The sequence below is a fragment of the Gracilinanus agilis genome, chromosome 5 (assembly GCF_016433145.1).
Source record: "Gracilinanus agilis isolate LMUSP501 chromosome 5, AgileGrace, whole genome shotgun sequence".
In the NCBI taxonomy this organism is placed as follows: domain Eukaryota; kingdom Metazoa; phylum Chordata; class Mammalia; order Didelphimorphia; family Didelphidae; genus Gracilinanus; species Gracilinanus agilis.
The window spans coordinates 155,760,665-155,787,919 of NC_058134.1; the positions used below are offsets into that span (position 1 = coordinate 155,760,665).

General features: G+C 37.4%; 1 protein-coding gene across 1 annotated transcript in view; it reads left to right on the forward strand.

Annotated features, from left to right (window-relative positions):
* The window catches only part of CCDC146 (coiled-coil domain containing 146), a 159,499-nt gene that overhangs the window by 60,059 nt on the left and 72,185 nt on the right, over positions 1 to 27,255 (forward strand). Inside the window, exon 3 of the mRNA XM_044679051.1 lies at positions 3,990 to 4,199. Within this exon, the coding sequence (XP_044534986.1) occupies positions 3,990 to 4,199 (210 nt within the window). The remainder of the gene's footprint in view (positions 1 to 3,989; positions 4,200 to 27,255) is intronic.

Sequence of the window (27,255 nt, forward strand, 5' to 3'; positions counted from 1 at the left end):
TCAGAATGGGGAAGGAGATCAGGGAATTTGAAATACAGAGAAGGGCAAAAGAGAAACTTAAAGGTGAATAGCTTCTCTCTCTCTCTCTCTCTCTCTCTCTCTCTCTCTCTCTCTCTCTCTCTCTCTCTCTCTCTCATGAACTGAGCTGAGCTCTTCTTCAAGAGGAAGGGGTGGAGGAAGTAGAGTGGGAAGCTTGAGGAGAAAATAAATGGTTTGGAACAGTTGCTGGAGAAATATAATAGACTCAAGACCCCAGTTGAGGTATATATGTACTAGAACTCTCCAGCTCTATTTAACAGTATCTAAGTATGAGCAAAGGAATTTATTGTATTCGATTCCAAATCTGACTTCAGATACTTACTGGCTATGGGATTCTTGGGCAAGTCACATAATCTCTGTCTGCCTCAGTTTCTTCAAATGCAAGATGTAATCATGACAGTACGCATATACCAAGGTCGTTTGTAGAATCAAAAGAGATATCATATGTGTGTGTATGCTAATTATTAGTAAGGGGGTTTGGAATTCAAGATTAGAACATACTATAAATTTGAACTGATTAACTATAGAGTCAAGAAAGGAAGGGAAGTAAAGCTACTTAGGGATGAAGGAAATATGTCATGGGGAAGATAAAGGGGAGGCTAGGGAGAAGAGAGAATAATAGTTTATAGTCAGAGGACTTTCAAAATTCTATAAATATTTATTCCAAATTCAATGCAAAATGATCTGTGGTTATGTTCTAGGAATACATAAGTGAAATTAGAACTTCTTTTGCCCTTAAAATGTAGTTGGAGGGGTAAGGAAAGTAAAAAGATGTTCAGACTTGCAGATAGCTCCTATTTTTGGAGCATCAAAAACATGCAAAAATCTAAAAGTTTTAGGTTGCCTTATCAGCCATATGGTGATTATCCAGGGCCTGCACATTGCTCTGACACTGAAGGGATAAAGACGTGTGGCTTTAGTTCTTCCTCTCTAGTATAAATGAAGTTTCACTTTTGATTACATTTTAATTTAAGCAAAAAATATTTTTGCATGCTTTGGGGGCAGCATTTACCTAAATGAAAAATAAGATGATTTTTAAAGACTTATTTATAGTGTCTTTATAACCAGGAAGTTACAAATATATAATATTATATGAGGGGCAGCTGGGTAGCTCAGTGGAGTGAGAGTCAGGCTTAGAGACAGGAGGTCCTAGGTTCAAACCCGGCCTCAGACACTTCCCAGCTGTGTGACCCTGGGCAAGTCACTTGACCCCCATTGCCCACCCTTACCAATCTTCCATCTATAAGACAATACACCGAAGTACAAGGGTTTAAAAAAAAAGAAATATTATATGTTATATTTTTAAGGCTTCAGCAATTAATAAAGGGTCCATGGATGCACTGCTAGCATAAGACGGCAGGATCTCCCTCCCTTGTCTTCTCTGACTAGGTGAGGGTTTTGCTTGACTGCCTTTTAACCCTAATTATGTATCTTGTGGCCATTGTCAAGATCACTACCATCATTCCCCACCATCTTCCAGACCTTTTCTTGCTTCTTATTTTACCCTAAGGCAGGGAAGAAAAGACAAGGGAAAAAACTTCATTAGACTCCCACTCCTCACCAAGTTCCTTCCCTCCCCCTCCATAACTGCTCTTTCTAACCACAGCATTGGATGGTGATAGCATCAAGAGTGTAAGTCCCAAGAATGTTGGGAATCCCTGCCAGTGATTCAAAATTGGTGGAATTTCTGCTCCCAGTCTTTCGCAGTTTGGACAAGTTGGAGGGAATCAAAAAGGGTGGGAAGAATACGGTTTTCCCTTCCATATTGTAAATTTCCTCATTGCAGTTTTGATATATCATGGGTCAGCATAGGGAATTAAATGAGAATTTTTTGAGAGTTTTGTTGTGGAAACCAGTAAAGGACAAAGAAAAAGTTTAGAAATATATAGCCTACAACCAGATACTTTACCCAAATTCTATAAAAAGGTTTTGTAAATACCATAAGAGAAAAAGAAAAATTTCAGACTTCTTTAGTATGAATGGAGAACCAAAAATTTTATGGATTTTCCAGATTGCATCAGTTATATGCAAGGTACTGTGCTAAAGAGGAAATAAAATTTAAAAAAATAGTTCTACTTACATTCTACCTAAAGCAATACAAACAAAAACACTCACACACCCACACACACACACACACACACACACACACACACACACACACACACAGATAAATACAAAATCATTTGAGCAGAGAGAGTATATTGATGATTAATGCATCAGGAAAGACTTTGCAGAGGGAGTGGCACCTGACCTGAAGAGAGGAGAAACTGCATTTATAGGAATGGGGCATGGGCTATCTGACAGCACAGTAATAGAAGACAATGCTCAGTTTAGGGAACAGCTAATAGTCCAGTTAGTTTGCAACACAGAGAAAGTAAAGAAGGATATGAAAAAAAATCTGGAAAGATTGGTTGGAGCCAGATTGCAGAGGCAAGAACCTGGATGCTAGCTTCAAACACTACATAAAAGAAATCATAGGATGCTAAATATCGAAGGAAATTGAGAGATTATACAAGCCAAGTTTTAGCCAAAATGGGAACCAGCTTTACCAAATCAAAGAATATGCTTTCAGCAAACAAAACAAGCCATATAAAAATGGATTGAGGGGCAGCTGGGTAGCACAGTGGATTGAGAGCCAGGCCTAGAGACGGGAGGTCCTAGGTTCAAGTCCAGCCTCAGACACTTCCCAGCTATGTGACCCTGGTGTAAGAAGGAAAATTTAGGTATTTATAGATATATATTAAATATGTGGCTGCCAGGAATCAACAATTTAGGTTGATTCCGTAATTAAATCAGACCCAAGTCAGCATCGGGTTGAAGAGTTTATTTACAGTCTGGAGGTAAAAAGTAGGAGTAAAGAGAAAAGGAGAGAGGCTAGTCCAGGCCAAAGGCCTGGATGGAGGGAGAAGAAGGTTATAAAGCTTAATAAATGAAGCTGTAAGCCACAAGGCCCAACAGCCAGATAGGCAGAGTTTAGAATAGGCCCAGCTAGGCCAAGGAAGTCAGCCTAACTTACCCACGTGACAATATAGAGCATAAACGTTCTGTGGTCTCAGGAGATGCTTCTTCTTCCAGTTGGAGATGGCAATTGCCCCCACAGGAAGTTCACTAACTTAAAGAGATAGTGTCTTTCATCACTTCCTGTGGTCCACCTCTAATTCAAATGGACAAATGGCAGTTTCTACATTGATTTGGACTGCCCAAAGGGCAGTCCCTTATTCTTGATTTGTTACTTATTGTCACGTGTGGGTAACTCGTCTCCCCTCCCCACTAAGGGAGGGAGGTGAGAGTGACATCATTAGCACGCTTAGGTTGAGTAGATTTTTTGACTATTAATGGGCTCGAGCTAATTCTATTTACACACTGGGCAAGTCACTTGACCCCCATTGCCCACCCTTACCACTCTTCCACCAAGGAGCCAATACACAGAAGTTAAGGGTTTAAAAAAAATAAAAATAAAAAATGGATTTAGAATAAAGATGGGCATTCTAGTGACACAAAACCATAGGAAAATTCTGGGAGAGGATCTTGCAAAGTCACTGCAGAACAGTCCAGATCAGAAGAAGAATCTGATAGGAAAATGCCTTCCTCATTTGAATGCTAAGGACCAAGATAAGAATGAAGGCTTTAGTTTGACTTATTTTCTCTTAGGTCCTAGTAGATTTTCCTTTTGAAGAATGCTAAACTTTTCTTGGCTGAATTAAGAGAAATAGAGACTTTTCACAAAACATAACTCAGAATAAATAGGTGATTGCCTGGTGCAATGATGGCAACAAGACCGAGGAAGCTATGGAATTCATAGAGAACAAAATAACAGATACAGAGTTGGGAACACCAGAAGGAGAAAATCAGGCATAGATGTGGCCCTAGATTCCTTCCCACTCCACTCCAGACATCTAGGAGCAAGCCATTTTAATTGTATAACTCTTTATCATTTTACATAAATACAGCACCCAAGAGTCTGAGCTCCAATTATTGGATGATGCCAAAAAATTCACCGTGGAAATAGAAAAGCTACAAAAAAACTTGGAGGAAGCCGACAAGTTTCCAGAGGGAGTTCGAACAGAGGTCTCCAAGATGAGAGAACAACTTCTCAAGTATCAAAATGAACTTAATGCAGCAAAAGAAAGAGAGTTCCAAATGCAGTATAAGTTGAATAGGTATGTATGCTATATCTTTAAATACATTGAAAATAGAGGTGAGCAAAGTAGTTTTAATTATAACAACTGATTTTTCAGCCTGAGAATCAATTGTGCAAAGTCTGGTACAACCTTATTAATATATTCCTGGATTAATTCTCACTAAACCACGAAATTTCAGTGTGACTCAGAATAATCAATCATATAAGTAGCCTGAGCTCTATCTGAAATGCCCTTTTAACACAAACTTAAGCTTTCTAGTGACTTGTCATTATTAAGTGCCTAGTACATGCCAGGTATTGTTTTAACAAGTCCTAGGGATATAAAAAGAAGCATAAAAACAAGTCCCTGCCCTCAAGAAACACACAGTCTACCAGGGGAGACCACAAATAAATAATGTACAAACTATATATAGGAAAAGTAGGATTATTTAATGGAGGAAAGAAACTACAATTAAGAGGGGCTGGGAAAGGCTTCTTGCCAGAGTGGTGTCAAACTCAAATAAAAACTGGGGCCACCAGACCATCCATAGGGATCTCTGCAGGATGAATATAATATTTTCTGTATTTTATTATGCTTTTTATTTTGCTAAGTATTTCCCAATTACATTTTAATCTGGTTTGGGCTGTACTTGGGAGTGTTACAGACTGCATGTGGCCCTTGGTAGCAGTATTTCACACCTTTGCTGTAAAAGGTGGGATTTTAGTTAGAATTTGAAGGAAGCCAGGGAGGTCAAGAGGTTCATATGAGTAGAGACAATATCCCAGACAAGAGGGAACGGCCAGAGAAATGCCTGAAACAGCGTTGGAGTGTCTTGTTTGTGGAACAGCCAGGAAAATCATGTTGGAGGCCAAATGGAGGATGGATTCATGTGGTGAGGGATCTGAGGCAGCCTGACCCACCAGCAGGCTACTGCAGTAGTCCAAGTGGGAGCTGATGAGGGAGATGCCAGGGAGGTGGCAATGTCAGAGGAGAGAAGGAGGCATCTATGAGGGATATTGTTGCAAAGGTGAAATCACCAAGCCTGGGCAACAGCTTGCATATGAGGAATGAGAAATAGCAAGGACAACATGGAGGTAGTGAAGGGCTGGGAGCCACAGTACACAAAAGAAGTTGGGAGCGAGACATAGACACACCACAACTGTCATTCTCCCAACCCGGCATCTATGCCTTTGTCTCAATTCATCTCTAATTCAGGAGAAAGGGGCATGAAAGACGTGGTCTGTGATCACACTACTGTCACAGGAGCATAGGCTAAAAACAGAAGTAATCCCTGTAAAATCAGTCTCCTTCCCTGTAAAATCTCTGTTCCTCCTATCAGTTTCCCACTTGCCTTGAGCCACCCCCCAATTTTGGTGCCTTGAAGAAACTCTAGTGCCAGACCAGCTCATCCTTTCACTTCACTCGCCTTGCTCTCAGTAGAGACCCTGACCCTCTGCCATGGTGGGGATTCCCTTCCCCACTCTTTCCCAACCACACCATCCAACTAGGACATCATAGCATCTCCTGACCTACCAAGATGCTATGGACTCTTTAGCTCAGGGTTCCAGAAATGGAGAAATTGCATTGATGGTTGACCAAGGTATCCCAGGAAATGGCTACCTTGGAAAGTAGAAATTGCTCCTTTAAAGGAAACAAACTATTGGCTTAGGTAGTAGCTAAGAGTCAGCAGCGTTAGCTACATACTGCATTCAGAGCTCTCAAGCATGTTTCCCTGCTCAGTACAAGTTTTTTGGTGTTGTTTTTTTTTTTAATATGCCAAATCAAGGCGGTTTCATAATGTCCTGCCTAATAGTGCAAGTTGCCTGCTGGGCCGTCTCCTACTTCCTCAGAATTGCTCCCTATTTGACAGTGGAGGGCAATCCCTTCAAGAGCTCAAATAAACATTGACAGTGGCCTTGCTGACCCTAGTAGGGACAACCAGCTGTATATGTACAGATATGTTTGTGTATGTGTATTGTGTGGCATGTTTTAGCTATATATGTACATATATAAAGTTTTATATCTAGACAAAAATATAGCTGTGTGTATGTATTTATATTTATGTTCCAGAAAGTCAGACCATAGTAGAATGTAGCAGAAAAAAAGCATTCTTCAATTCAAAACTCCTCAGTTCACTTAATGTCTCAGACATAATATCTGTGACTGGATAAATCTCTTCACCTCTCACCAAGTGGTCTGCTGGAGCCAGTTTCTGAGAGCTGATTGTTAAATTTTCACTGGAAGCATTTAAACCTCAAAAACTGGCAAATGTTACAGATGAGGTCTTGATTTATTGTTTTGTTGATTGTATGCTAAAGAAACTAATGGAAAATAAGGATACTGCAGTCTTGGGCATAATTTTTTTAGATCCTGCTGCTAAACATTTGCCATCACATCCAAGCCATTCAGCCTTAGGTTAGTCTAGAAAACTGAGATATTTATGGTGTTTCGGTGAGAAAAGTGCGTTGCAAATGTTTTATGGACTTTATTCTATGGTTCTTACTCCCATTGGAGCTTTCAAATTCTAGCTTTCTTTTTTTTTACTCTTGTTTACTCATTTTATTTACTTATTGTTTATTTATTTATTTACCCCAGCCCTGTGAGCTTTTGCTGATTTGCTGAACCAGTGTTTGAACTGCTGTGCCCTGAAGCCAAATCATTTCTTTTATCAATCCTCTGCTTGCATACTTGCATACTGGATTCAATCTGCTTCTCTGACCTCCCTGGGGCAAATTCTTCACTGTAGCTAGTAGGGCCAAAGGTGTCTGGTGCCCCTGCCCCCCAAGTTCCTCCTTTTCAGCCATTGTAAGAGCCCTGGCCCTTTTTGGTGGGTTAAAGCCTTCCCACCAGGCTGTAGTCTCTGCCCAGGGCTCACATAGCCATCCTGGTCTTATCAGAGGTTTCAGCAAGGTGGGCAAGGGATGTTCAGCCAGCCTGCCTCTCCCTTATCCTATGAAAATAGACTCTCTGTGTCTGCCTTTCAAGTTGTGTTCAGCAGGAGAGTCCTGTGACTTCTTGTTGGGGTTGGGTTTCTGTTTTCTTTGATGCACGTTATAAATATTGGTTTGGAAGGATTGTTGGAGAGAGTTTCCCAAGCCACCATCTTGACTCTGCCAGATCCTCTGGACTTAATTCTAAGACAGAGTGAGTTGAACATTATCAAATTATAATTATCCTGACTTAAACTAGGCCTGAAGAAGAGATTTTTTTTATATGTGCCTCTCTCTTTGCAGAGGGGCTTGTAGTTGAAGAACATTATACATGCTCACATTGGTTAATGTGTTTGATTTGCTGAACTACTTTGCCCCCCACTCTCTTTTTTATGTAATAATCCCTCTGGGATCACGTCCCTAACTCACACAATCACCAAACTACCAGTGACACACTTTATTTCTCATCTAAGCAGTCTGGAAGTAATCTTGAGGTCCCTAGTCCTGTTGCTTCAGAGATTCCACCGGTGTGCTTCCCATTATCAATCAAGGGGTAGCCTAAATTAGTGTTCAGCAAAGGGCATCTGCTAAGGTTATCTTGCAAGGACAGTGGCTATAAAAACATTCCCGAGAGAGATTATGAAGAAGGTATAGAACAGTGCAGGGAGAGGTGCTCCTATCTTGAACATACAAGGTCTGCCCATTGATAGTGAGGCACATGTGTAAAGGATGCTTGAAAAGGTGATACCTCCCAACTCCAGCCCCTAGACGTCTTTCTCCTCCTTTGTGGAGTCTTCATGAGAATCATAGTAGGCAAGGCTGCAAGAATCAGTACCTGTCTTCTTCTTCATTCCCAGGAGTCACATTCCCTGAAATTGGTACCAATCTTGAATGACTGTCTTTCCGTGTCCCTTTGTAGGTGCTTCCTCTGAATTTAATCCCTAACATTCCAGTGCTTACTGCTCTCGATTGTTTCAGATTGGCAGTAGAATTTCCAGCAACTCTGATTGATCTCTTTAACTCACATCATTATCTGGGCACTCTCCTCTCAAAATACTCATTTAAAAGCAGGAAAGAATGGACATACACACATACCACATACACACACCAAACCAGAGGTGTGATATGCTCCGTGACATACAGAGACTGGGTGGCAAATAGGGCAGCCACCCTTCCCTCCACTTAGCAATTCACAATTTAGTTCTCAATGAGATTGAGACATTTTGGGGTCCTGTTTCCACATTCAAACTAAGTTTTGGCTTAATGCCACTTGAGTCAATGATTCTTCTGCATGCACAGCCAACATTGTCCCACAGAGCCACCCATTCAGTCCAGTATGAGTGGAAACAATTTCCCAAAGTTTTTCCAGATTCTAGGAAGATGGCATCTTAGATGGAGCAAATCTTAAAACCTCCGCACCTTTCCACACCAAGATAGAAAACAATGTACTTTGAGAAGAAAGAGGACCAAATCTAAGAATGGGAAAGAGCAGGGGGAATCCTACTGCTGGACAGCTAAAGAGGTAGGCCAAGAAAAAGGCTTGAATTCTTGAACTGTTGAGTCTGAGGGTATAGAAGGGGAATCCCAGGACCCCTCCCCCATATGCTGTATGGAGTCTCTAGTGGCCCCTGAAATCTCCAAGCAGGTGGGTGCACCAGCCTGGAGAGAGGACCTTGCTGGAGCTGGACTTTTGGGGAGTTGAACACAGGCACCAGGGGAGGTGACTGGAGGAGAAAGCCAGAGAAATGCAGCAAAAATGCTTGGAAGATGGTGGCTTAGATGGAGTCAAACCTCAGACCGCCTGGATTCATCACACTGAGATAGAGAACAAAGGGCTTCAAAAGGAAAGAAAACCAGATCAACCACAAGGACAGATCAGGGGGACCCTACTGCTGTATAGCTCAGCAAAAACATTCCATCTTGTCCCCCCACTTCTTTTTTTTTCCTCTCCAGGTTTTAGCCTCAGGGCACATTAAGCAATACGGACTAATCCAATCAATACAGGCTTAATCCCATCAATTGGACAGATAATAAGTCTTTAGAGGGCAGGGAAACTTCAACACCCTTGCAGAGAAAGTAACTACAAGCCTCCATTGCCAGCTGGGGGGGGGAGATCTTTCATCAAAGCTCATTAAATCCATCTACTCAAACTAGCAGAAGAGAAAAGGAAAAAAAAATATGAGTAAACAAGAAGAGAAAAGAAATGACAATTGACAGCTTCCTTCAAGGAAGTGAAAAGAGAGCAAATGAAATAGAAATAGAAGAAGAGGAAGAAATTCCAGCAAATTGGACACAGGCTTTGGAAGATTTCAAAATTCAATTAACTCAAGAACTTCAGGAACTCAAAAAGCAATGAAGAGAAGCTGAAGATAATTTGAAAAAGGAAATACATGAACTAAAACAAGAAAATAAAGTCTTAAAAGCCAGAATTGGCCAGCTTGAAAATGAAGCAAAGAAGGCAAAAGATGATCTACAAGAAAATTAGACCAGAAGGAGAAGGATGACCAAAAAGCCAGGGATGAAATTCAGTCTTTAAAAAATAGAACTCAATAACTAGAAGCAAATGACTTCACAAGGCAGCAAAAATATATAAAACAAAATTTAAAAAATGAAAAATTTGAGGAGAATATGAAACACCTCATTGATTCAACCAAAGATCTGGAGAACAGAATAGAAGAGACAATTTAAGAATTACTGGTTTACCAGAATATCATGACAAAAAAAAAAAGTTTAGATATCATCTTACAAGAAATTATCAGAGACAACTGCTCTGACATTTTCAAACAAGAGGGAAAAGTAGAAATTAAAAGAATCCACAGATCACCTCCTACATTTAATCCACAACTGACAACTTCCAGGAATATTATTCAAAATTCAAAAACTACCAGACAAAGAAAAATTATTACAAGCTATTAAAAAGAAGTCATTCAGATATCAGGGAACCACAGTTGGGATAACATAGGATCTGGCTGCATCTACATTGAAGGATTGGAAGGCATGGAAAATAATATTCCAGAAAGCAAGAGAACTGGGTCTACAACCAATAATCAATGATCCAGCAAAAGTGACTATATTTTTGCAGGGGAAAAGTATGGTCATTCAATAAAATTGAGGATTTCTAAGCATTCATAAAGAAAAAACTGGACTTAGAGAGTTTGCTGCCCAAACGTAGAACTCAAGAGAATCACCATGAGATAATTAAGGGGGGGGGGGAATAAAAAATAAAAAATAAATCTTTTCCTTAAGGGACCTAATAAGTTCAATCAATTTGTATCCCTAGAAGAAAAGAAGATATAGGAAAATATTAAAAATTGTTATTATCAACAGGGTACTGATACTAGAAGAAGTTTACATAGAGGGAATAGTGACAAATTATATAGGATGAAATGTCAAGATATATATATATAATATGTATGTATGTATAAATATATACAAAACTAGAGAGGAAAAAAAGGTAACATTAGGAAAATTGGGAAAACAAACAAAATGGAGTAAATTTATATTCCATAAAGAAGCGTGTGGTGCCAACAGGGAAGAATAACAATACAGTGAAAGGGAAGGGTAAAGAGGTTGGAAAGAGGAAATATTTAATACTTAAGTGCATTGAAATCAACTTAAAGAGGGAAGGACAATCAGATCCACTGGGGCAGAGAATTGATTCTCGCCCTATAGAGAAGTAGAAGGGTAACAAAAGGACTGGTGGGGAGGGAAGTAACACTAGGAAGGGAGCTTAAAAAGCTCCTAAAGAAGAATAAAAGGGGAATAAGAAGGGAGAGGGGAGAAACAATAAGGGAGGGGATTAGGGGAACCAATTGAAAAGAAACACTAGTATAGAAGGAAATAGTGAAAGAAGGAAGGACAGGAAAAGGAGAGAGAATCAAAATGTCTGGGAATACACAGTTGATAATTATAACTCTGAATGTGAATGGAATGTACTTGCCCATAAAACAGAAGCAAATAGAAGAGTGGATTAGAAACCAAAATCCTACCATATGTTGTCTACAAGAAACACACATGAGAAAAGCAGACATACATAGAGTAAAAATGAAAGGATGGAGCAAAATCTATTGGGCTTCAAATGAGAAAAAGAAGGCAGAAGTTGCCATCATGATCTCTGAGAGAGCCAAAGTAAAAATAGATCTGGTTAAAAGAGATAGGGAAGGTAATTACATCCTAATAAAAGGCAGTATAAACAATGAAGAAATATCAATACTCAACATGTTTGCACCAAACGGTATAGCACTCAGATTTCTAAAGGAGAAGCTAGTGGAGCTCAAGGATGAAATAGATAGCAAAACTATACTATTGGGTGACCTCAGCCTTCCCTTATCAGATCTAGATAAATCAAGCCAAAATATAAGAAAGAGATAAGAGAGGTGAATGAAATCCTAGAAAAATTAGAGTTAATAGATATATGAAGAAAAATAAATAGGGACAAAAAGGAATACACCTTCTTTTCAGCAGCACATGGAACATTCACAAAGATACTAGGGCATAGAAACATGGCAAACAAATGCAAAAAAAGCAGAAATAATAAATGTAATGATCTTATCAGATCATAATGCAATAAAAATAGTTATTAATAAGAATACATGGAGAAGCAAACTAAAAACTAATTGGAAATTAAATAATATGATTCTCCAAAATAATTTAATAAAAGAACAAATCATAGAAACAATTAATAATTTCATCGAAGACAATGACAATGATGAAACTTCTTACCAAAACCTATGGGATGCAGCCAAAGCAGTTCTAAGAGGAAAATTTATATCACTGAGTGCATATATTAACAAATTAGGGAGGGCAGAGATTAATGAATTGGGCATGCAACTTAAAAAACTAGAAAATGAACAAATTAAAAATCCCCAGGTGAAAACTAATTAGAAATACTAAAAATCAAAGGAGAAATTAATAAAATCAAAAGGAAAAGAACTATTGAATTAATAAGACTAGAAGCTGGTATCTTGAAAAAACAGATAAAATAGACAAAAGACTAGTAAATCTAATTTTAAAAAAGGAAAGAAGAAAACCAAATTAACAGTATCAAAGATGAAAAGGGAGACCTTACCTCTAATGAAGAGGAAATTAAGGCAATCATCAAAAACTATTTTGCCCAATTATATGGCAATAAATATAGCAAGATAGGTGATATGGATGAATATTTACAAAAATATAAATTGCCTAGATTAACAGCAGAAGAAATAGAATACTTAAATAATCCCATATCAGAAAAAGAATGAACAAGCCATCAAAGAACTCCCTGAGGAAAAAATCGCCAGGGCCTGATGGATTCACAAGTGAATTCTATCAAACATTCAAAGAACAACTAATCCCAATACTACACAAATTATTTGATATAATAAGCAAAGAAGGAGTCCTACCATTCCTTTTATGACACAAATATGGTACTGATTCCAAAACCAGGCAGACCAAAAACAGAGAAAGAAAACTACAGACCAATCTCCCTAATGAACATAGAGGCAAAAATGTTAAATAGAATACTAGCAAAAAGACTCCAACAAGTGTTCAAGAGGGTTATCCATCATGATCAGGTGGGATTTATACCAGGAATGCAAGGATGGTTCAACATTAGGAAAACCATCCACATAATTGACTATATCAACAAGCTAACAAACAAAAATCACATGATTATCTCAATAGATGCTGAAAAAGCCTTTGACAAAATACAACACATTTCCTATTGAAAACACTGCAAAGTTTAGGAATAGAAGGACATTTCCTAAAAATAATAAACAGTATATATCCAAAGTTGTTCCCCCTATTCATTTGGAACTAGGCAGAGAACAGAGCTGCATGTGCCCTTAATGACTCACCAGGAAGGACACATCTGAGCATGCTCTAAAAATTCAGCCCTCAATGACTGCTCTCCTCATTACGTTTATTCTATGCTACAAGGGATGACTCTTTGGGCAAAAGGGAGAGGAATATATTTGGAAAGGAAGATGATGTAGAACAGAAGCTATCAATACTTTTTGTTGTTGTTGTTAAGACAGAATGAATACACCTAGACACTGTGCCATTACAACTGGCAAGACACCTATTTCATTTTGGTGAAGTAATATAGGAAACCATACTCTTGTGGGTCCCGTGGAAGAAATTTAAGGTCCAGAGCCTGAATTTAAGAAATTAAAGTCCAGAGCCTGAATTTAATACATTCTCAATTTCTTCAAGAAGCATTAAGAATTGATTGTCTGGCACTCCTTAATCCAGATAATGGATATATGGTGTGCCCTTTCCCACCTCCCTCCACAAATCATTTTCTGCTCTTGGTATTGCTGGATACATTATTTTAAAAATAGGCATGTAGATGGCTCAGTGGATTGAGAGCCAGACCTAGAGAGGGGAGGTCTTGGGTTCAAATCTGGGCTTGGACACTTCACTGTTATAAAAACTAGAATTTGGATGCCTATTGGGCCAATCATACTGACAGGCTTTTCTGCAGACCTTACTATAAACTGTATAACTGTTAAACCCTCACCAATATCTATTAGAGTTAATCTAGGGAGCCAGGTAGTGTAGTGAATAGAACTCTGGATCTGGAAGCAGGAAGTTCTGTGTTAAAATTCTTCCTCAGACATTTAATATCTATGTGACTCTAAGAAACCTTCGCCTCTCTGTGTCGGTTTCCTTATTTGTAAAATGGGAACGATAATAGTATCTACCTTTCAGAGACTTTTCATATTTATTATTATTAACCTACCATTAGCAGACATATGTTTATATCATTTATATTTATCTACCATCAAAGCCCACACACTCTCACCTAAGAGAGAACTGGTATAGATGGATTCTCACACTTCCACTGTTTCCTCTTGCCATAGGTTGATGGGTAGCACCCCTCTTCCACCTTGCTTCCCATGAGAACTTGGGATGAATTTGGGTAACTTTACTGGAGCTTGTCTGTGACTTTTAATAGTCTTGACTGCCATACAACTTTAGCAGGCATATCTGGTCATGTAATGTATACCTAAGAATAGCTAGGTAGCTCAGTGGATAGAGTGCTGGACCTGAAGTCAAGAAGGCTCAACCTCCTGAGTTCAAATCTAACCTCAGACATTTACTACCTGTGTGACCCTGGGCAAATCACTTAACCCTGTCTGACTCAGTTTCCTCATCTACAAAATAAGCTGAAGAAGAAAATGGCAAACCACTCTAGGATCTTTGCCAAGAAAACCTAGATGGGGTCACAAAGAGTTGGACATGACTTAAAACAACTAAATGACAATCGCCAAATCCAGCATTTTAGATGGCTGTCTCTAAACCTCCATTACCCTGAGTCCCTAACCAATTTACTCAGTAGCTACCAACTAGCTTTTTAGGGTTTGGGAGTCTCCTGTTTTCCATTTCCAGACCTTTTCATCTTCCTATGTAGATAAGCAAAAAAAAACAAAACAAAAAACAAAACAAAAACAAAAAAACGTATAGAGATAAAGCTAAACCTTAGAAACAGCATTCTTCTATCTAGTCAGCCATATTCTTGACTTTAATATGTAGAGAGCCAGCATAGCTTGAAAAGGCTTAAAGTTCACTCTTTCATTTAAAAAGTGAGAGTTAGGCCAGATGACTTCTGTGGCCCCTGCTGGCCCTTAAACTGTTCCTATGAAGATCTCAACAGGATGGAATAGTAGACTCAATCTTAATAATAACAAAATCAATGGCACAAGTCAAAAAGGAGACAAATTGGAAAGCAATTTATAAAGTTACAAATCAGTTAATAAATCTTGTTAATTCATCCTCTAAATATCTCATCATTAATAATAATAATGATGATAAATAATAAGATAATCTAATAGCAATATTGTTACAACAATAGAAGTTGGGGGTAATGGTATATACAGTATGTATTAAAAAGAGCTATGGTACAGTGGAAAGAGCCCCAGATTTGGAGTTGGGAGATGTGGTTTCAAATCCTGACTCAGTATATCTTTGTGACAGGCTCAGAAGAAGATTGTAAATAAGTTCTTACATTTATTAAGCGAGTAATACTTTCTCTGTGAAGAAATATGTGCTACTTTCCAAATGACTACATCCATTTAAGTCGACCAGATCAGTTCAATAGACAATTAATATTATTTTCTAGAAATACAAAAGTAAAGACAAAAATAAAATTACACACACACACACATACACAAATGCTTTCCTCTAGTAACTTCCTCTTATTCCCATTCAAAGGTGTAGAGGGAGATTTTAACTCATTGAATTATTTAGCAATAGGAAACTAGCCTAGGTAAATAGAGTCTTAATGTCCTGTTACAAGAGTCATTCCCTAGGATTCCAAAGAGACTGGTCTCTGCAGGATCTGTAAGTATATAAAATCCATAATTTACCCAAAGAGTAGGTGTAGTTTCTCACATTTCCCAATTTATTACTTGGGAGTAATTTATACACTAAAAGAACATGGCTCAGCAAATCCCAGTATGATTTATATGGAACTTCAAAGTTTTTAAAATTTAGAAAAATTATATTTTTAAATTTATTTAGAAATAGCTTATTTAGAAAAATGACATTTCTTTAGCTTTTTTTAAACAAGCATTTGTTGAGTGCCTATTATGTGGCCCTAGACTACAATGGGAAAGAAGCAAAAGACAAATGTCTGAATTGTTTTTTTACTTTCAAGCTGAAACTATTTCAGCCTTACCAATAAAATCTATAAAAAGAAAGCATAACTATTTCTGTGTTCTGTAAGCAGTCCTTCAGGGTGGAAAATAATGAGATTAAAACAATTGCTGGTTGTTCATTAGTGGTAGAAATGTGAATGCCTGACATTTTCACCAAAGGGTAAGACGAGCATAAGTCATTTGCTATTTGAAATTTCCAGCTTCTGACAAAAACAAAAAAGTTTTGTTTTCTAGGTAAAATTATATAGGCAAATCATTCATGGAGACTATATAGGGGAAAATGTGTAGAAAACCATACTTTGACTGCAGGAGATTCTAATTTTCATTTCTGAAATATTTTGTTTACAGAAATGTTTTAGAAAAGTTCAGATTTTGAAATGCCGCCATTTTTCTCTGACTTGGAGTTGCTGCTTGTCTTTAAGGGCTCAGGTTGGGGTTTACATTTTGGAAGCATCATAGCACCTGGTGTCAAAGATAGTTTTCATGCTGCAACACCAACATAGTCTAACCACATAAATAACGAGTCCGTCCCCGTATTAAGGGACCCATCCTCAGTGATGGAGAGCATCCTGGCTTGCATCCAGTGCTTGCTTCCAATATTCTCCATCTGCATTCTAAACCAGAGCCCAGGTTCTTCACATTTGATCATGTTGCAGCTATGGACACTACTATGGAGTCTGTATACTCAAGTGTGGCCAAAAGCATTGCTGAATCCTGCAGGAATGGTTATGATGGTGCCATCTTTGCATATGGACAAACTGGCTCAGGAAAAACATTTACTATGATGGGACCATCTGAATCTGATCATTTCACCCATAATCTCAGAGGAATCATTCCCAGAAGTTTTGAATCTCTCTTTTTTTAAAATTGATCATGAAAAGGAAAAGGTCGGAGCTGGAAAGAGTTTCCTCTGTAAGTACCCATTCATTGAAACATACAATGAGCACATAGTTAATGTTCTGGCTTCTGCTTCTGCTGGGCTGTGTTGAAGAGAACACATCAAGAAGGGTGTCTGTGTAGTTGGAGCTGTTGAACAGGCCATAACTTCTGCTGCTGAAGCCCATCAGATATTATGAGGGAGATGGCGAAAGAGACTTGTGACAGCTACATCTAGGAATAGAGAGTCTTCTGGGTCTCATGCTGCCCTTACAATTACAATAGGGTCAATGGAGGAAAATGATGATATTGTGAATATTCAGTTCTCCCAGCTCAACCTGGTAGACTTGGCTGGATCTGAAAGACAAAAAGATACACATACAGAAGGAAGCAGGCAATATAAATCGATCAAATGATTACAGCTCTTTGTCAATGTGGGCAATGGAAAGCAGAGACATGTTTGCTCCAGGGACTCCAAACTTAACTTTCTTACTACGGGATTCTCTTGGAGGTAATGCCAAAACAGCCATAATTGCAAATGTTCACCCTGGATCCAAGTGTTTTGAAGAAACTTTAGAAAAGTTTGGATTTTGTAGAACTGATGGTTACAATAACTTAGTGCATAGTCTTTAAATATCAGCAGTTAAAAAGCACGTTTTTATAAAAATAATTTTGGTTTATGTTTGAAAGTCAGGAATTTTTACAAAATAGTTGAATCTGGCTTTAATGAAACTATACATTGAGAAACATGGCAACATCAATAGAAAAGGAGGGGCTTGGAGTCAGAAAAACTTGGGTTCAAAGTCCAGGTTAGGACACAATAGCTGTGACCTCGGGTAAAACATTTAACTTCTTCATACTATCAAGGAACTCCGAGATTCTAAGAGGAGCTGATGATCTACATTTGTAAAGAGAGCTTCTACATTGGGAATTCCCCATTGTGATAGTCACAAGTTTGTACCAGAAACAAAAATCATCTATGAATGATAAATCCTCTTCAGACCTGTGGAAATTTAGGTGTAACTATACTATATAGTTGAAGAAACTGAGCCAAAAAGATAAAGTTGTTATGTAGATGTAGTCTACTGGTACAGTAGTCTTATTTATCCAGAATACAAATGTTCAATAACTCAGATAACCAGTTTTTCTTTACAAACTAATTCAGAAAAAATGCGAAATAATTTTAACAACAAAAAAAATTTCCAACATTGAAATACATTTTCATTATTTTCTATTTTGAAAATTGGCAATCCACACATAGCACATAATGTTCACTTTAATTGAATATTCAATTAACCAAATCATATTCTCCAGCTCTTCTTGATAACCAGGAGTTTTTCAATTATCCTTGACAGTTTCCTCATGTTCTCCATGAAAATAACATCCTGAATACTTAATACCAGTGTTGGTAATTATGATTTTATGTGGTCTTGACAAATTGTTATGTGGTAATAATTTGTGTCCATTTCCTACCTCTTGTAAATAATTAGGGTATGGAAAAAATTGGGCCATCTGGAGGAAAATAAAAATAAAGTTTGTGAAAATGGACATCTTATCCTTTTATTAAAAGCCAATCAATAAGCATTTATTAAGTATGTATGCTGGACCTGGAATCAGGAAGCTCTTAGTTCAAGTACAGCCACAGACACACTAGCTGTGTGATGCTGGGCAAGTCATTTAACTTTGTATCCATTAGTTTCCTCATCTGCAAAAGGATCTGGAGAAAGAAATGTCAAACCACTCTAGCATCTTTGCCCAGGAACCTTTAAGTGGGGTTGTGAAGAGTTAGCCTTACCTAGCAATGACTCTACAATAATAATAATAAGAGCTGGTTATTGTGCTAAGTACTGCAGATTCAGAAAAAGACAAAAGACAATCCCTGCCCTAGAGGAGCTCACAATATAATGGAAGAGACAACATACACACAATTATGTACAAACAAACTACATATAGGAAAACTGGGAAGCAATAGAGAGAAAGCACTATAATTAGGGATTGGGAAATCTTTTCTTGTAAAAGGTAAGATTATAACTATTCCTACAAAGAACCTAGGAAAGCCAGGAGGCAGAGATGAGGAGGGAAAGTAAGCTGTCTTAACATTATAATCATTTTTAGGGAGATTACTAGGTTATGGTACAATAAAAGGCACTAGGTTTTGAACATAGTAGAACTAAGTCAGAATTCCAACTCTGTCACTTTGTGTGACCTAGCAAACAACTTAATCTTTCTGGGCCTCAGTTCCCACATCAACATCCACAAATGAAAGGACTGGGCTAGATGGCTTCTAAGGACTCTTCCAAATCCTCGTATCTTTTTCCTCCTCTATCTAAATCTTTTTTTAAAGGCACTTCCATTGGAAAGCAATCGAGGGAAGAGCAAGGGAGATAGAGATTTCAAATTCATTCAGTTCATTCATTTTAGAGGTTAATTTTTGAGAAAGTCAAAGTAAGTCAAGACTTTTACCATTAAGAACCATTTAGAAGCACAAGAAGAGTTATAAGATCATGCATCAACTATATTGCTATTCTACAGTATAGAGAGCATCTCCTATGCCTACTCTAAATATACATAAAATCAGATACAAATTATATGAAATCATATATATAATAGTCTTTTAAAAGTTATTGAATGGTGTTATGAGTAAGATTAGATTAGCTAGTTATTAGGTATTGATAATATAATGATTAGGAAGTACCTAGCAGGAAGGAGCTGGAGCTGGGAATTCCAGGTTGGAATGAAGGAGGAGGAAGTCTATGTGTGTTCTGTGTGTGGACTCCATGAGTGGTAGGCAAAAACTGTTGCAAGCCTGAGAGACCTCAGAGCAAAGGACACCTTGCATCCTGTTTTCCCCTGGGATCCTGTGTGGTGTGGCATTTAAGGAAAGAACAAGAGAAGAGGACAGTGCTTCAAGCAAACCCCTTACTACTTGGTTCCTGAGACAACTGTAGCTCCTGGCATCCAGACATCATCAGTGGATTGCAGTGAGAACCCCAAAGCCACAAAAGCCCCAGCTGTACTCAAGCCTGGCAGGTTCCAGGTTTGAGGCAGAAACCCAGAGACTCCAGTATAGCTCCCTGGGCCCTGTTAGTTAGATAGCTTAAATTAGTGTAGTTGAATAAGTCCTTCCCTGTCCCTTTGGGTTTTGTTATTAGGTGTTAAGATTTTAGAGTAGTCTCCTATCCCTCCTTTTAGTTGTTTCTAATTAAAACCCAATTTCACCTTGTTACCTTGTCAGTTAATTCAAGGCCTCTGACCAGAGTGACAGTTGGCTGTTATTTTTTTCAGTTGGGAGTAGTGTAGCTGTACAAGACTTCAGTGTTCAGTTATAGTCTCTCTTACATCCCAGAGAGTGTTCCCACAAACCCCATAGTTGATTTTAATATCCCTGGTGACCCCATTACTTATATTTTCCTACAATGGCACAATTAGTTTATTTTATAAATCCAATTACTTTTCAATTAATTTATGCTAAAATATTCTTTAATTGGGGCAACTAGAAGGCTCAGTGGATAGAGTACTAAGCTTGGAGTCAGAAAGACTCATTTTCTGAGTTCAAATCTGACCACACAACTATTAGCTGTGTGACCCTGGGCAAGTCATTTAACCCTGTTTGCCTCATTTCTCATCTGTAAAATGAGCTGGAGAAGAAGACGACAAACTACTCCAGTATCTCTGCCAAGAAAACCCTAAATGGGGTCCTGAAGAGTTAGACTGGTCTGAAAAACCAACTGAACATCAACAAGATAATCCTATTAATAGGAAGCTAAAAAGAAACTTTAAAAAGTGTTGAATTTTTCCAAACAAGCCAAATACTATCAAATGCAAATTAAGTGAGGGAAATCACTCTTTTTCCAGGAAAATAAGATCCCTCTTTATTTTTCTTACATAAAATAAAAACCATAATTCAGAATCTTATCCCTAGTTTACTCCTTTGGTTCTCATCACTTATCAGGTTCTAGGCACTAGAATGTTTCTTGAAAAGTTGTAATTGTTGAACTTTTATATAGCTACAATTTAGAAATCTTCTTTCAGCTCTCTATTTATAAAGCCTTGTTTTTCTATGCCTTTCATTTCAGTCAGACAAAATGAATAAAATCTAACAGTTGATAAAGTGCCTTCTTCCTTTCTGTATCGATTAATAGAAATAAAACCAGCTTTAACCAATTTCAGAGCAAATCTTAATGAAGAAGACATGATGATATCTTTGCAGTCTAGTGCTTTAATTTTAGTGGATCCATGATTACATGGGGAGATGGTTACTTCCTCCACTAATGCAGATTACGATCCATCCATGCCCTCTCACTCTTATGATTCTTTTCAACGATTCCCTGCAAAACTTCCATAGAGTATCTTTCAAAGGCACTGAAGGACTTTCTCTCATTCTTTTAATATCTGTATCATTCAGGCTGCCTACCTGTTAGTTCTCATTCTAACTACATAGTAGCCCTGTCTAGTCTGCTAAGGTCATTGATGATATATATAGTAGATGCTACTACTTGTACAGAAGTCATCAGTTGGTAGCATGCTGAAGCCCCTAGACAATGACATTTGAAAGAAACTAGAAAAAACAAAAATGGAGGTAAGAGAGTAAATATTAGGCATATTGGAAAGCCTATGCAGACACCAGATGTATTGCAATGGTCTTGTGTGGGGAAAAACTGATTCAACAAGTTTGCCTGGGTCATGGATTGTGTAAAGAAAAGTAGTAATTAATGTTTTTTTAATTTTACCATTTTTTCTTTGTCTTTCAAAGTAACATCTAAATTTTTTATTCTTCCAAATCATATGGATTTTCTCTTTAGTTTTCTCAGAAAAGATGAAGCTTGCAATACTTAGCTTCTCAGGTTAATTAAAGAAGAAGAGGAAGAAGAACTCTTTAAATCTTTATTTGAAATTTCACTTAAACAGGGTTCATCTTGATAGAATGAAGGGAAAGAGGAAGTGGCATATACCAAAAGCATCAGAAAAGGAATATTGGGAAAAGGTAGAATCAAGTTAAATCAAATTCTTAAAATGCTATAGATTAAATAGTAGGTAGGGAAAGGACAGGAACAAATGTCAGAAACCAGAAAAAAAGGTGGGTGCTATGAGCCCAAAAGAGGCCTAATGATGCTAGAAATGATACCAGGCAGGAGTGGGGTAAAAACCATTGTTTAAATATCCGTTATGCAACTTGATGGGAAATTTGTTGTCTTCTGCTGAATAACTTAGGGGCTGAAGTTGGCCTTTTTTTGTGGATGTTTTTATGGTCTCTCCTTCAGGCGCAAGGCTGGGATGAGAACGTGAAGTGTAATGAGGTATCTGGCCATGCATTGTTTGGCTTGATTTATATAATGCCACAAAAAGCTAAAAATGGTTAACTGGTTATTTTATTTTATTTTATTTTTTAATTTAAAATTTTTATTTAATTAATTAATTAAGAACATTTTCCCATGGTTATAGAAATCATGTTCTATTCCTGCCCTTCCCCCACCCCCTCTCATTTCGAACACACAATTCCACTGGGTTTTACATGTGTCATTGATCAAGACCTATTTCCACATTATTGATATTCGCACTAGGGTGCTCATTTTGAGTCAGTATCTCTAATTATATCCCCATCCACTCACATGATCAGGCAGTTGTTTTTCTTCTGTGTTTCTACTCCTACAGTTCTTCCTCTGAATGTGGATAAGGTTCTTTCTCATAGGTCCCTCATAGTTGTCCTGGATCATTGCATTGTTGCTAATAGAGAAGTCCATTACATTTAATTTTATAGCTGGTTATTTTATGATTGTGATTTATTACTTTGTTAATATCATTATTAATGTTAATTATATAACTTATATTTATTATTTAGTGCCAAGTGATCAAGTTTTTTTCATTGAAGGATTAAAATATTACCTAGGTCTATAATGTAGCATATACCTGCTTTCTATAAGACTATTAATTGCAGAGAAGGTGCTAACATGTATTGGTTGCAGAAATTTCCTTACCCAGGAGTTCCTTATACCAATAAAGTCACAGGTTCAGTTCCCATCCCTATACCTGCCCAGCTAGGTGGCAAAGTAGAGTGCTGGGCCTGGAGTCAGGAAAACTCATCTTCCTGAGTTCAAATCTGGCTTCAGACACTTAATAGCTATGTATTCCTGGACAAGCTAGAGAAGGAAATGGCAAACCATTCTAGTATCTTTGCTGAGAAAAACCCAAATGGGGCCATGAAGGGTCAGACATGACTAAAACAGAGGAACAATCACAATATTGGCCCCGGGTCTGTGTGTAATCAGACCATTGCCAAGATAGAACAAAGGTCAAAATAAGAATTGAATTGGAAGACACTAAACTTGATTATTATCTTTATTGATGGAGTTTAACTAATATAAAACAGTCACCATAACAAGGAGGCCAAAGAAGCTCAAGAAAGTGCATTAACCAGCAAAGCCTTGATCTTCTTACCAAGCAGACAGGTAGAAAATCCAAAGGAAAATTAGTTTAAAATACAAACTCATTTGTTATACAATAAATAGTGCAAAAGCATGTCTCATAAAACACTGAATAGCAGAAGAGATGCAAACAAGTCTGCAGAGAGCCACATTATTCCAAGAACTGGATGGATAAAATTGGCAAGATGACAACAGATGCAATGGAGCAGATTTTCTTCAATGTTTCTACAATGAATTATCCCTTATCATTAGTGATGGGAAGACATTGCAGGATAATCAAGGAAGCACTATCTCTAGTGTCAGAGATCCTAAAGTTCAATCACACCTTAAGAGGCCACCATTTGTACAACTTGGAATAAATCACTTGACCTCCCTGAGCTTCAGTTTCCTCATCTGAAAAATGAGTTAGGCCTGTTGACTTCTGTGGCCCCTTCTGGCTTTTAAACTATGGTTGAAGGGTTTCAGTTAAAATGAATCATGAAGAAGATATTAAAGATATATTTAAAAGCTGACTCTAATGAGCAAAGTGTTCATGGGCAAGACTTATGGATGTATTTCTAATATTTCACATAATTGTTTTCCGAATCCTTAAATTAGATGGGTTTTAAATTTTGTGGAACTTAAAAATCGATCATGTGAAATACTAGAAAACTATCCTTTAGTCTGGTAAACTAAAACCCTAAAACCCTCAGTGATCCTACAAAGATTTGAACAGGATAGAATAGTAGCCTGAATCTTAGAAGATGAAATTTAATAGTAATAAAATCCTACATCTGGGTTTAAAAAATCAATAGCACAAGTCAAAAATGAGGAGACAAATTAGCAGTTTATAAAGGTTACAAATCAGTTAATAAATCGTGTTAATTCATCCTCTAAATAGCTCATGAATCTACCACCACCATATTGAACCTACTTGCCATCCAACTAAACTATTATAATTATCTTCTTTTTTTTTTAAACCTTTGTACTTCAGTGTATTGTCTCATAGGTGGAAGATTGATAAGGGTGGGCAATGGGGGTCAAGTGACTTGCCCAGGGTCACACAGCTGGGACGTGGCTGAGGCCGGGTTTGAACCTAGGACCTCCTGTCTCTAGGCCTGACTCTCACTTCACTGAGCTACCCAGCTGCCCCTAATTATCTTCTAACAAGTATTTCCAACTCTATTCTCTACCATCCAATGTATTCCCCATACCACAGTGAGACATCAACTTCATATATTTATATAGTATTCACCATAATGTCTGGCTCATAGTAGCCACAAAGGAAATGCTTGCTTGCTGATAGAAATATCACTTCTCTCCTCAGAACACTTTAAGGATTTGCTATGGCTTACTGAGCAAAATTCATGTTTTTTATATGGAATTTAGGCCTGAATTCCTAGGGCACTTGGCTTTAGCCTAACTTTAATATGCATATCCAGAGTTCATGCTTCCCTTCCTCCTCACCATTTCAATACTTCCTTATCCCTCCATCCCAAGCAAGTGATCCATGCATAGGAATTAAAGTAAGGACAAGGCAAAGAGGCAGTGTCAAGGATTAAAAGACAGCTGAGGGGGCAGCTGGATAGCTCAGTAGATTGAGAGCCAGGCCTAGAGAATGGGAGTCCCTAGCTTCAAATCTGACTTCAGACACTTCCCAGCTGTGTGACCCTGGGCAAGTCACTTGACCCCCATTGCCTACCCTTACCACTCTTCTGCCTTGGAGCCAGTACATAGTATTGATTCCAAGACCGAAGATAAGAGTTTAAAAAAAAAAAAGACAGCTGAAACCAATTTTTTTTTCCATAGAGAGGCAGAACAAGCTTTTTTTTATAGACATTTCTTTACAAATGGCTTTTGTGATAATCAACTTCAAGATTATACTATAATATAAAGGAATTTATATATTATACTTTTTTAAACCCTTATCTTCCATCTTAGATCAATACTAAGTATTGGTTCCAAGGCAGAGGGCTAGGCAATTGGGATTAAGTGACTTGCCCAGGGTAACTTAGCCAAGGAGTGCTCAGCAATACTTGCCAAGTATAATTTCATTCTTATGTATACTATCATTTATATAAGAAAATCAAATAAGAAAGATTCTTTCATTTGGTTTCTGTTTGTCATCAATTCAATTCAGCTCAACAGTCAGTGCCAACAATGCACCAATACAAATAGAGGGCCTGAATGTCACCCTGGTAAACATGAGATATTTAAAACAAAACCAGTCATCTTGACTTGTCTTGCCACTAGACCCTGATGACTCTGGAAGAGATAGTGAGCCTGACCACGTTTTACAACTCATCCTCCCCTAAATCCAGTTTACACTCAAGTCATCAGCCTATAATGTCACTGGTCATCTTTGAAAAAAGACAAGAAGTCATCAAAAAAACCCAACAAAACAACAACAAACAGAAGATTCACCAAAAGCAGTTTGGAAATATCATATTCTGATGGAATATTATTGTGCCATAAGGAATGACTAACAGGACAATAGGAAAAAACCTGAAAAGACTCATATGAAGTGATGCAAAGTGAAGTGAGCAGCATCAGGAGAACATTGTACACAGTAATAGCAATAAAGTATGATGTTCAACTATGAATGACTTACCTGTTATCAGCAATACAAGTCTCCAAGACAACCCTAAGGGACTCAAGATGAAAAAGCCTATCCAGTGGAAGGAACTGACAGTCTGAATACAGATTGAAGAATGCCATTCTTCACCTTATCTCCTTTATTAATTCTTTTTATTGTATAAGCATTATGTGTCTTCTTTCACAACATGACAAACATTGGAATGTGTATTGCATGATTGCTCATGTATAACTGAAATCATATTTCCTGATGTCTCAGAAAAGGGTGAGAGGTATAAGGGAGGGAGAGAACATAGGTTGCAAAATTTCAGAAAATGACTATTAAAATTATACCTACATTTAAAAAAGAACCTCTTAGTTAACTCTTCCAAAAAATAACAGAATTGGATGAATTTTCTGAGGAAAAGAATATGGATGAGATCACAGATCCAGTGATATATTACAGTAGCAAATGAATTACTTGAAACAAGCACTAATTATGATATAGTTTCAGTTTGCAAAAGCAGTGGTCATGTGCATGTCCTTCTTCTGATCAATTGACTCAGAACATCCAGTGCTGACCAGATGAAACTGGATTAAGTTGTGATTTCCCACCTTTGTTAGTTCCATGTCAGGTTTCATGTCATAACAAGTATTTTGTTGCTCTCTTCAGTTGTGTTTTTAATTCTGTGGCTTTTAAGAATGGATTTTTAAACAAAGGAAGCATGCAGAAAGTTGTAGCTCTTAAAAGTATACTCAGACAATGGCTTAGACATGTCGCAGTGGCTGTTGGTGTTCAGAAGTCAAACATTCAAGGGTTATTTATGTTGATAAAGAAAGATGATCAGCCATGGGCAAGCAGAAAGATTAAAAATGATCAAAATCAAAAACCAACACCCAGGATCAGCAAACTATTGCTGTGAAATAGCCTAAATCATCCTCATAAGATCATCAAAGGGATCTGGAAGTCAGAGGGAATGTTTTTGATTACTCTTTAATATACCATAGGTTTCTCAAAGTTGAAAGAATGGTGAGAAGACTCATAAAAAAAGGTGTTAACTATTGCCATGAAGAAAAATAATACGAACAAAATAATAAAAAACCTGAGTAACAAGTATTATAAAAAGTCCATTTTTACTAATGAAATTCACTTTAAAATTCATGGCTAACCCCAAACTATTGTCAGAAAAAATCTAGTCTATAGGATGTGGTCATCTTCATCATGCTATAAAAGAATGTTTGGGGACTTGTTTTCTGTTTCCATTGGGCCTGGAAGTCTTGGTCTCATTGATGGAATAATGAAGCCTTATAGTTATATTTATATACTAAAAAGCAGAACTCTTCCTGAATTATAGAAATTTCCAAATCTACAAAGAATATTTCAATATTACAAAACATTGCCAAAAGAAAACTATTCAAAAGATGGAGATAAACATGTTTAGATGGCCTGGAATAATGTAAAAATATGGGCTATAAGCAAGAATAGGATTGAAAAAAGTGCACTGATATTTAATATCAAGAACAGTGTGGTTTATTAAAGATTATGTCACATTTTTACAAACAATGCCACATGATGAAAAACAAGTATTTGCAGCAATAGAAAACAACTTAAAGACATAAAAATCTTCAAGGTTTATTGTATAGGTCAATAGACTTAATTATTTTATCCCAACTA